Raw genomic sequence first — 12,457 nt, forward strand, 5'->3', positions numbered from 1 at the left:
TGATCTTTAAAGACAACAAAATTTGAGTGGATGTCAATACAGTCCATGAATTATAAATATACTCTCCACCAGCATATTTGATCAGAGCTGTCAATAAACAAAACTGTATTTCCTAGCATTTATGGCATGACTACTAATCTATGAATTTTAATTTAATGTTCTCCTTGAGGATCTGAGGAGAATAGGAACAATTTGGACATCTGCTGTGTCACTCGTAAAACAAAACCAGACACATGCACATTTTAGAATAAAATTCTTAATGTATGTGCATTAAAGTAGTGTTTATATACATGGCTAGTATGATTCTTCACATAAGAATCTAAATGATCTCAATTGACCACCATGCAGAATATTCATTCTTGCTTTCCCCACCCACCCACACAGTTTAGCCATTCTCCAGTTGCTATTTCTAGGGATGGAACCGATTCTTGCCACAGAATATAATGGTTCTATTTCCTTTTCCCACACAACCAAATTGCTAGTAAAGTGGTAATGAAGCTGCATCTTGTCTCCAGCTGGATAATAAGGAAGACAAAACTCCCAGCAAAAGTTCTTGCAGGAAGAAAAGCTCTTTAACCCTGGCCCCACCAATCCACCGACCATGAATCAAGAAGTCCTGAGACAGATTTGATAGGCTGAAGCTCCTCCTTGGGTCTTCCCAGGCAGAAAAAGCGGAGCTGCTGGTAGGGTCCCCTAGGTAGAGGGGAAAGATGAGACAGCCAAGACAAGGGGACCGAGTCTGTGATGCTATGGATGTCAGACCCTATGAGAAAGGAACACCTGGACATTCTCTGCTGACAGGACTGCCTGCAGAGATTGAGTTTCCTTACAAAGAGGGAAAAATAACCCAGAAGCCACAGCAGCAACAAACCCATGAAACTCACCTTGCTTTGGAATGGGGACAGGGAATTGTCCTCTGGGACATCAGGTTTGTGTTCTTTCAACTCCCTCAGACATCATCCCTCTTGTCAGCCCAAGCAGCGGCACATATCTGGGAAAGTACATTTTAACACCACACACCTTTGAAAACTACAGCTGAGTACTCAATAATAGAACGGTTTTGTTCAAAGTCATATTTATTCTTTATGGAGATAAGAAACATATTACATTTGCTATAAAAATGCTATGAGGGAAAAAACTGCTACTGATATGACCCCCCTACCTCCCCCTCATCTCCGCAAAAAAAAAACCCAGACATTTTAAAAAAATCTACTTAGGAAAGCGTTCTGCCTTTTGAGGATATATTAAATGAAAGGCATTATTCCAGGTGAGCAAGCCATGCATAAGTGTGGATTTATTAGGTTTTGTTTTGAAATGTAATTTGTTTGGCAAGCTTTTTATTCCTTTGATGGCAATGAAACAGATTTATTGGCTATATGTTGGAAGTGCAATAGATAATAGATAACCAAGAGAGAAGTTTTAATAAAACACTCAAAAAGCGAGTGACTAAGCCTGCTTACATTTCAGATAATAAATAAAACGTACAGATAGAGTGTTAACTGAAGAGCATCCTGGTTATTACAGCCAGGAAGGTTTATTGAAAATTGGGTAGAACACTTTAATTTTTCATACTTAGAACTACGATGTAAGTCGAACAGGCTAGAGTAATGTAACACACATTTTGGTTTTGATCTGGCAGCTGATGTTTTCATAGGAAACTAGCAAGTGACCGCGAAGGGGAAGAACAATTTCTGGGCTTGAGGATTTGCTTCTGCTAATTCTGACCGTGCTTTGAGATTCTGAACCACCAAACCAGTGTTTAATTTTATCACTCACTCCCTGCAGCAAAAACACCGGAAACTTTTTAAGGGATGCTTTGAAGGAACCTCTCCAGTAGGAACTGCCTTTTCATCTCAAAAGCTGTGAATAAATGAGACATGAAAGCTAATGGGGCACTTGGTCTTGAGGGCACCGATTGATCGAGTACAGCAGTCACTGATTTGACATCAGGACTTCACAAGCCTTTCTCTTTCCCTGCACCCACACTGAAGACCATTGGCAGGACCTTAGACTCAAGAAGAAATCAGCTCTCCCTTTGGATTCCAAAGCAGGAAGAAAACTGTGGTTCTTTCCATTCGCCCCTGAGCGCTGCTGATTCCAGGGCAGCCCCCAAAGAGACTTGAGTCGGCATGTGATGAATCACTTCCTGGTTGTGGAATCACAACCAGGACACGCAGGAGCCAGAGAGGAAAACTTACTTAAACACCAATAATAACCACCAATGCAAAAATAGTTTCCTAATGGCAGAGCAGGGCCAAAATGCCTGCACAATGCACCTTCTCAGAATCAGCTGTCCAGAGCTGGGAGGAGGCAGACAGGTACCCAGCTCTGACGTCACTCAGCTCCAGAATGGCAAGTGAGCACCTGATGAGGGATTTCCATCACTGAGACAGGACTGTTCCAATACACACAAGCATTAGACTCTAAATAATCCATGATGGGCAGTCAAATATAAAATGCCACTGTAACTCCATGCTCGTGTGCCAGAGAGATAGGGGCTGAAGGCAGGGTGCCAGACAATTGACTCAGTTCAATTTCTTTATTAAGTCTGGATTCTATCAACTGCTCCATCTGATTTCTAGTCATGTTAGGATTTCAATGCTCACTTTCTTGGTTTTCAACTACCCAAATCTTTCAATGATCCCATTTTGAAAAGCTCATATAGGGCACTAAGCCATTCTCCATTTTGTGGAAGGGTTCTTGGAAAGAAAACAACTGAAAATTTTGCCACAGTCTCTGAGAATATTTCCGAAGCACCTATATTATCATGACATGCTTTGGTTAACTATTGTCCACATTAATTATGTAGAGCATCTCATGGGGAGGTGGCGAGGCTTATGTTTTGTCCTAGAAAGTCTAGTTTCTCCTTTTTAGAAATCAATTAAGATGTATATATAACAAGATCTCATCTGTTTCGTTTTGATATTCAAGGTACTGTATGTGAAAGAGCAAGTTCCAAAAATTATGTCATATTTCAAAGTAAAACATAAAGCAAATTCATGTTTTGAATATTTTGAAGTTGACTTTAATGGATTTAATGCCTCCCATCACATAATCACTTAATCACTTAATGCCTCCCATATTTTTGTGAAAAGACTATAAAGGTTCTAAATAACGCAAGCAAAAGAAGGCTCTGGTGTACCTGATTATATACACAGAATAAATCATCCGATCTATTTACATAGTGACATGGGTACATATATGGGTACGTATAGATACATACACACATCCTCAACCACTATTATTAAATGCAATCCTATACTCTTGGATACAGAAGTTGATGATAATAGGCCTTTGTACTGCCATGGCACTAATAAAGCTAAGTTGAAACTTGGCAACCACTTGATTTCATTGCTCTGCAGCTAGGAGTAAGTTCAGTTGCTGCTGGGAAGAGTGTTTCTTACCACTCCCTCCTGAAACTTAAGGTTCTTTTGTGCTTAGAATGATACAGGCACATTCTTTTATCGAGGTGGTCTTGAGCTGCAGATACAATCACACCTCTCGTGGTGCTCCAGCTGGATGTCCACAAGGGCCATGTGTTTGTTGCTTCTACCCCGCCTCTTGAAATGGCCAGGCTCAAACTTCAATACCTAGGAGAAGAAGCAAGTTCTAATTAGAAACCCCTTGGGGTTGAACTCAAATTGATGTCACTCTGTCTCTTTATGAAAACTGGTTCTTAACCCCTTAAGGCTGTAGTAAAAGCTATAAACTTCAGAATGCACACATGTAAATATTTTAGAAAATCAACCTCTGAAAGAGGAGGGAATCTACTAATCAGAGTAATTCCATCTGCTTTACCCACATCCGTACTGGGACCTCAGGGCCTGCTTTGTGCCAAATACTCTCTCCAATGTTACTACTGAGATATTTCCAAGCAAAGCATGTTTTATAATAATTAAAAGAGTAATCATCTCATTATCACTGTACACAGGACAATAAGATAGTATTAATGATAACATTAATATTAATATGAAAACATAACATTAATATTAATATGAAAACATAACATTAATATTAATATGAAAATGATATCAGGAGGTAAATGTTTAGTTGTCATAAGTCATGTAGTCTGCAGATCATTACTGATCATAAATAAATAAAAGTATGTTTATGTTCTTATATTTTTATTAAGATATAAAACCTCCTAACTGTTCAAAACATTATGCTCATCCAAAATCCTTTTTTTTTTTTTTTTGCTTTTTTGGTCATACCTGGCAATGCACAGGGGTTACTCCTGGCTCTGCATTCAGGAATAACTCCTGGAGGTGCTCAGGATACCATATGGGATGCTGGGAATTGAACCCCGGCTGACCACGTGCAAGGCAAACGCCCTACCCACTGTGCTATCACTCCAGCCCCTCTAAAATCATTTATACATTAATTCTTTGGTATCATTTTATCATTCTTTAAGTTAACATACCCTAATTTTTTACAGTAAATTTAAACACATTTTGTCATTAATAAGTTTAAATAGAAATTTATTCTTCTCTTTTATCACACATTAGTTAGTAACCAGCCCAGTGCAAGTTCTTGGGAAATTTTAGATATACTGTACAGTCAGTTTAATGATTATTTTTGTTGTATTTTTTAGTTTCCTGTTATTCTTTCCTTTTGCTTTTATTCTACAGTTTTTTGCAGACTTTAAACTCTATCATGGCACCACCATACAATCACATGACATGTCACAGGTTTTAAAGTCTGTATAAAGACACACTATTTCTTTCAGCTCAGATCCTTGGGCGAGATCCTTATGCTCCTTTATAAACTGGAGGACTGAGATTCTAAGGAAGGCTGAGTGCTTTGCTCAGAGTCTTACAGAGCCTTGGATCTGGGAATATAATTTAGCTCCTTTGTCTCCCAGGACACATACCAATTTCCACACATGTCCCCCAGGGTTGCTGGGCCCCACATGTGCCCAGAGAGGGGGCCTGGAATGCTCTGCTGGGTAAACCCTGGGCCTAGGGGAAGATCAAATGTGGCAAGGCCCGCTTTCGTAGGGGCAGAGCGGCTCGCAGCACGCCCCTCTTTCTTCACAACGGACTGTGTTCCAAGCAAGTCCCCTGCCTGCACAGTGCCTGCTCCAAGTGGTGAGAGATAGAGAAGCAATAGCAGTGCCATGACAGGCTCATAAAGTAGCCAGAAGAAGCTAGGCCTAAGTTTCGGTTCCAGAATTCCTGGAATTGAGTCACGATTTCCCCAAAGTGAGATAGCCAAGGTGAGGTCAACTAAGGGTTACCGATCAGATGCAGGTAGGGAAGCTGGCCCCCACCCCCCCACCCCTTCACCCTTATGTAACTCTTATGCAACTTTTATGTAACTCCAACTTAAAACCAATTAGCTCAGTTCAAGTAGTGAAAAGCCCTTGAGGCTTCTGCCAAAAGGGTGGTCCGAGGAAAGTCCTTGTTATACAATGTTATGGTATAAAAGCCCCTCACTTTTGAGAATCGGGGCTGCTGGTTCTGAAAAGGCTATCTGTGAGCCAGATGAGGATCCTAGCTCAAGCTAGCCAATAAAAATCCTTTGCTTATTGCATCGCAACTTGTATTTATGCGTTCCTCTGGAGATATCTTGGCCTGGTTTAACAGTGGGAAACAAAGCTGAGCCCTTGCTAGGAAGAGCAGGCCAGAGAGTCTTCAGACTTGCAACGAGCTCTACTTGAGCATGCGGCAGTGATGCTCCAAGCAGCAAGGAGAGGCAGAAGGGAACGTCACAGTCCATTCAATGTTAGTCACACCAGGAAACCTGGATCTGCACTCAGAGGGCAGCACGGAATCTGATCTGGAGAAGACTTGTGAGCACAAAATTGGGGACTAAAGGACCCCATTCCAAGATTTCATTTTGTACTGCTTCTGCCTGCATATGCCAGAAGCCCCAGTCTGAGTCCCCACGTCACCCCATGCCTGAGCACTGTCTGGCATGGCCCCACAACCGAGAAGAAAAGGAGACAGAGTTCATGAGGGAAGTATCAAGGGAACAGAATTTCCTACTACTCAGGCTGGCCCAAATGCCAGCTATGCTAGCTATTCACATGCTCTTTCTCTCCTGCAATTATTTTATACTGTATCAATAACATCGTTTCATGCTTTATTATGTATTTTTTCTATGAACTCAATTATAAGTGTCTGGAAGGCCAGGGCAATAAAAATAAATATCACTAGCATTGCTGGGCCTTTATGAAATGATACACACTGGTATAATATTTGGTTTTGCAAACAGAGTCCAAATAACTCAAAACCCAAATAGTTTTTCTGCAATACTATCAGCTATCATTAAATACTTGTTTTAATTTTGTTCACATAAGGAGAGAGATTCAGTTGCTTGTCCAAGTCCCAGAGTAAGAAAGTGGTGGAACTAGAATTTACCTCTATGTGGCCTATTCCAGGGCCTTTCTAAATGATAAAACCTTTGGTTTGAGGCTAGAGAAAGTACGTGGATTAAGGGTGCATATGGTTCCCTACATGTGAACAAGCTGGATTCCGAAAAGGATTCAGTACCATCGACCATATCCACACAATAACCAAGCTCATTGAGGTATCTCGGGAGTTCAAGATGCCGCTCTGTCTAACGTTCATCGATTTAAAGAAGGCCTTTGATTCTGTTGAGACGGAAGCGGTCATGGAAGCCCTAGCCAATCAGGGCGTACAAACTCAATACATCAGGATCCTTTGTGAGCTCTATTGCGGATTCACTACCAAGATCTCACCATTCTACAAAGAAGTAATCATCCATATCAAGAGAGGGGTTCGGCAGGGTGATACCATTTCACCAAAACTCTTCAGTGCCACCCTCGAGAACATCATGCGACAACTGGAATGGGAAAACATGGGAGTGAAGATAGATGGTCGGCAACTACACCACCTCCGCTTTGCTGGTGACATCGTTCTAATAACACCAAACATCAGCCAAGCGGCACAAATGCTGAACGACTTTGACCGTGAATGTGGAAAGGTCGGACTACAGCTGAATCTTATGAAGACAATGTTTATGAGAAACAGCCTTGTTCCTGACGCTCCATTCGCTCTCAACGGAACCACCATCTCCGAATGCAACAGTTATATATACCTAGGTTGAGAAATCAACATGATGAATGACCTGGCACCTGAGTTGCGCAGGAGGAAGAGAGCAGCTTGGAATGCCTTCAAGAGCATTGAAGAAATAACTAAAAGGACAAAGAACCTCCAGCTACGAGCACATCTCTTTGATTCCACTATTCTTCCTACATTAACATATGCCTCAGAGACCTGGACCCTACGAAAACAGGATGAGAACGCTATTCGGGTCTCTCAAAGAGGAATCGAAAGAACTATGCTTGGAATATCACGATTCACTCAAATGAGAGATAGAGTCCGGAGTTCTGATCTTCGTCAACGCTCAAGAATCAGGGACGCTGTCTCATTTGCCAAGACATCAAAAATCAGATGGGCTGGACACGTAGTGAGGTTTACAGACAATCGCTGGACTAGAGCCATTACTGATTGGATTCCACGGGACATCAAAAGATCACGTGGACACCCACCTATAAGATGGTCAGACTTCTTCGTCAAGACCCTAAATGATCGGTTTGAGGCTCTGCATGTTCCTAGAATGAACAGATACCATTGGGCTATGCTAGCACGCAACCGGGATGAATGGAGACGTTACTGGCACCCGCTCGAATAAATCGATGAATAACGGGGATTAAGTGATTAAGTGATAAGTGATGGTTCCTTAAGCACTGATAGGAGTGATCCCTGAGCACAAAGGCAGGGATGACCCCAAATAACAAACACAACTTTGGTCTGCGTGCGTCAACAGCATAAGTGGTGTGGCAGCTTCTCAGAAATACATCTGGGCACCCGTGGTGGTAATGTCACAACACAGAAGTCCAGGACTGACTGCTCAGCATCTCTCTCTCTCTCTCTCTCTCTCTCTCTCTCTCTCTCTCTCTCTCTCTCTGTCTCTCTCTCTCTCTCTACCTCCTCTGTACCTCTCCTCTATCTGCCACCAACAAATGCAGGGGTCAAAGAAAAACAAGCCAGGAAATAGAAATGAGGCCTAAATAAAGTGACTCATGCTTAGGAGCCCTTTCAATCCTCTCCTAGGTCTGAAAAGAATAAAAGTATCGAGTTCAGGCTTTCAATGGGCATGTTCCTTTGTCAAGTGCCATACGCTTCTCTGTTGGGCTCAGAGAAAATAGTTGTGTCTCCAGGAAAAACCTGAGCAAGACAAGCAAAGGTTGAAGCATGTGGAACTTTGGAGGAATTAAATAGGTCTGCAGAGAGAGAGGAAAGCCCTCTTTTGCCTTACTTGGTCCCAGTGGTGCAGGATGAACACCAGCATTTTCCAATTATTTCTCTAATATGAATTTATCACTATTGTCCAAGACTATCTATGTGCGAAACAGATGTGGGGGTTGGCGGATGTGGGGGAGGGATATGATTCATAAGAAGCTGAGCATATGATAAATATTCTCTGTTTTAAGAAGACCATTCTCAAAGCCTAATAAGTCGTAAGGGCTGGCACCTGGAAAATCAGCACTTTGTTGATTCACTCTCATTTGCTGGCAAACAAAAGTGTGCTGTGGATGCTGGCGGAGCCTGGATGATTCTTCCTAACTGGTCTCCTGACTGTTGAGGGATTTCCCCTGTGTTTTATATTAAGCAACATGAGCACAGTCTATATGCATTTTGCTGATAAGAAGAGAGAAATGAATTGGCAGACACTTTTCCAGACAAGACAGGAAAGCAGTGTTTGAACAAAGTGGAAATTGGACTGCTTTCCTGGCTGATCACAGCACTGATGTTCAAAGCTTTCAGACCATGTAATAGTCTTGGGTTCAGGTATACAGCACTGAAAGGAGGAAGAAAGTAAAGCTTCTTTGAGGGAGCGTGAAAAGTTAAAAGCAAAATGAAAAGCCTTTATCTGAGAAAGCAAACTGGCTGGCTGCGGGTTATCTGGTCACCTTTAAAGGAAGCAACCAGTGAATTAATTACATCCTCTGAAGGACACTTGCTAATAGGTGCCATCACAAAATGCTTTCTATTTTCCAAGCCAGGGCTCACAGCTGTAAGCACACGAGAAGAAATAAAAATTCACCGAGGAGCAGCCAGCCATGGCTTATCGCGTGGGGGTGAAAATGGAAATCCTGACTTGTCTTCACCGCCTGGCCAGCCACAAGAAGCCAGCAAAGTTGACTTGCTGACGAAAGAGAGACTGCTGGAGCCTGTGGTGGCTTTCACACCAAAGATGCTCGGTTTGCAAAGATATTTAACTACAGTTACTTGCCAATAAACCACGAATGAATCATCGCACAAAGCCATTACACTAATAAAACAATACTGGACTGGAAGGCAATCTGCTGAGTTGGGTTCTTGTTTATTGGGAATATAAAAAAGGTTGTTACAGCCTTGTAACAGTTCCCAATTAATGGCTGACACAGGAACACAAGCACATATTTCAGGACAAATATATTGCATAAACCCGAATTATTAAGAGTTTGTTTAAGGTTCTAACCCATTTATAAATCAGGTGGTATTCAGCACACACACAATTACTGGGCGGGGGGGATGCTGGGACCCGTGGTGATGGATGACGGGCACTGGTGGAGGGATGGGCACTTGATCATTGTATAACTGAAACCCAAGCACAAAATTTGTAAGCCTATAACTGTACCTCATGGTGTTTCACTAATAAAAAAAGAAAAGAAAAAAAAAGAAAAATGAGTTTCTTATTTTTGTTTTCACTTTGACTTCTTTCATGCTTATGGACTCTATGCAAACTATGTATAGAGTTAAGACTCTGAAGAGCCAGTAGCCACTCTTTCTGAAACCTCCATAACCGCTGGAGAAGGGCAAGCTTCTGACGTCTAATGGAATGCAGGTCTGACACCACGTCACACCAGAACAGTTCCCAGAGATCCAAGAGCTGAGATGCCCACGGGGGACCAAATGTGGCAGCACAGGGATGGTGGATACGACCCTCGGGTGTCTGAGAATGCCTCATGACAGCTGGGGATGGACCCTCACATCACAGAGAAGCTTTTGGGGACCATTGCAGGCTCACTGATGGGGTGCACGTAAGAGTGGCCCGATTGGCCAGGAATATTGCCCCATCATTGGCAGCGTGTCTCATGAACTGGGAGAGAAGGAAGCTGGGACAGAGAAGGGATCACTAAGTCAATGATGACTGAAGGGATAGTTCGGGATGGGAGATGTGTGCTGAAAGTAGGTAAAGGACCAAACGTGATAGCCTCTCAGTATCTGTATTGCAAACCATGATGCCTCAAAGTAGAGAGAGAGTATGGTGGAAATTATCTGCCATGGAGGAAGGGGGAAATAGGGGGCGGATACTGGGGACATTGGTGGTGGAGATTGTGCACTGGTGGAGGGATGCGTGTTTTATCATTGTATGATTGAAACTCAAACATGAAAGCTTTGAAACTGAAACTCACGGTGATTCAATTAAAAGAAAAAAAAATAGTGGCCCTAGTTAGAACTGGGTTCATGGACTCGGACGCCTGTGAGGAAGACTGACTTCTCACTCTGTCTATCCATGACAGGAACATCACGGACTCTTGTAGGCACCACGCCTGAGCCTATGTCATGAGCAGGGGCCACACTTGGGGGATCTGGAATCTGAGGGACAGGGAACGAACGTCCTTGATTGTCTGGCAGTTGACTGATGCAGCCAGGGGCCATGTGAAGACCAACAATAGCATGACTTTCGTAAGTCCCTGGATTTCTAGGGAATGTTTTTGTCCTTCATTACCCCTTAGTGAGGGACAATAAGAACCCCCTAGAGTCCTTTATGCACTGGATGATCTGGACTTTTCCCATCCCCCGCTATGCCACATCCATCAGTGCTCGGGCAAGTGTTGGGGACTCAGGGGACTGAGGCTCAGGATGCTCAGGGGGTGGAAGGGTGGTGAAGGGGTGAAGGGCAGTGTAAGAACTGAACTCACACCTTCTACGTGCTAGGTAGAAGGTTCCAGTATCTGGAACCTTCTTCTCCTTCTTCTCCGTCCTTGGATCTTTCTGCCCAGTCCCTGTAATCTTTCATTTTTCAAAACTACTGTGCAAGGCCAGAGAGATTGCACATGCAGTCTGCCTGCTTTGAATCTCTGGCACCACATATGGTTCCTGGGTCTGGCCAGAGGTCACACCTGGGCACTGAGCTAGAAATAGCCCCTGAGCACCACTGGACATGACCCCAAAATCCAAAATATAAAACCCCACACTAGCTAAAGGATGTTTCATACCCTGTATGTTCTTAAAGGTAGAGAGAGGTTGTAAGGATGGGGGCCAGAGCAATAGTTGAGCAGGTAAGGCACTTGCCTTGCATGCAGCCAGCCTGGCTTTGATCCCCAGCACCCTGTATTGTTTCCCGAGTCCCACCAGAAGAGATCTCTGAGCACAGAGACAGGAGTATCCCAGAGCACAGAGCACTGCTGGATATGGCCCAAAAACAAAACCAAGGAGCAATAGCACAGTGGTAGGGTGTTTGCCATGCACGCAGCCAACATGGCCGACCTGAGTTCGATTCCTTCGCCCCTCTCGGAGAGCCCGGCAAGCTACCAAGAGTATCTCGCCCGCATGGCAGAGCCTGGCAAGCTACCCGTGATGTATTTGATATGCCAAACACAGTAACAACAAAGTCTCCAATGGAGACATTACTGGGCCTGCTCGAGCAAATCGATGAACAACGGGAGGACAGTGACAATGACAGTAAAGAAATGGTAAAAAAATATGCCTGCAGGGTAGCAAGTGTTAGAGAAGAGAAAACAGTTTGCATAGCAACATCACTTTCCTAATGCGCATTGCTCTCAGCCCTAGGGACGGATCCAGCCTCCAAGGCATGCAGTGGCATTAGGAACCAGCCTCCAAAGCCTTCAGTGGTGTCAGCTGCCCCAGGAGTCAAACCAGGTCTCAGACTGAAACAGCCACAGTGTCATGTGGGCCCACCCTGGAGAGAGTTCCAGCAGCCCCTCTAGGCGGCTCAGGTCCTTCAAAACTCATGTCTCATCTCATTGTTCAGGACTATGAGGTGGGCAGTTGCATCCCCATATCTCTGACATAAGACAACAGAGAAACAAGAGAAGGGCTCTCCCCAAAGGATACAGTGCAGTGCAGGGCACTGTTCTGGAAGGAGATCAGGCCTGCCGCTCTTGACCTCGGCCACACTGCAGGCAGTGAGGCGGGCGTGCGGCTGGTTCTGCAGCTACTGGCTCCATGATGGACGCGGCCTAGTCCTTCCGTCCAGCACTTGGCAAGAGTGATTTCGTACTGAGCTCGGCAGACTCCTCCCAGCAGCACCGATATTATAACCCACGCTTCAGAGAGACACCCACACTGCAGGATGGTTCAGTGGCTGGCAGAGAGCAAAGCTCCCCCTTCTAGATATTAATTGAGAAACAAAAAGTGCAGGCACAGCTTTGACTGAGGGAAGAAAGCGGGAGCCTGGAGTTAGTCAGGGTCAGCTC

The 12,457-nt window shown here is 43.9% G+C and overlaps 1 protein-coding gene across 2 annotated transcripts in view; it reads right to left on the reverse strand.

Annotated features, from left to right (window-relative positions):
* Positions 1-3,068: 3,068 nt before the first annotated feature.
* Positions 3,069-12,457, reverse strand: part of PDGFD (platelet derived growth factor D) — a 194,778-nt gene continuing 185,389 nt past the window's right edge. The window contains exon 7 of one of the 2 annotated variants that reach the window (XM_056115050.1): positions 3,069-3,590. In XM_056115050.1, the coding sequence (XP_055971025.1) occupies positions 3,462-3,590 (129 nt within the window). In that variant the 3' untranslated portion in view covers positions 3,069-3,461. The remainder of the gene's footprint in view (positions 3,591-12,457) is intronic. The other variant, XM_056115049.1, reaches the window with a different exon arrangement.

The sequence above is a fragment of the Sorex fumeus genome, unplaced genomic scaffold (genome assembly GCF_029834395.1).
Source record: "Sorex fumeus unplaced genomic scaffold, SorFum_2.1 ptg000028l, whole genome shotgun sequence".
Lineage (NCBI taxonomy): Eukaryota > Metazoa > Chordata > Mammalia > Eulipotyphla > Soricidae > Sorex > Sorex fumeus.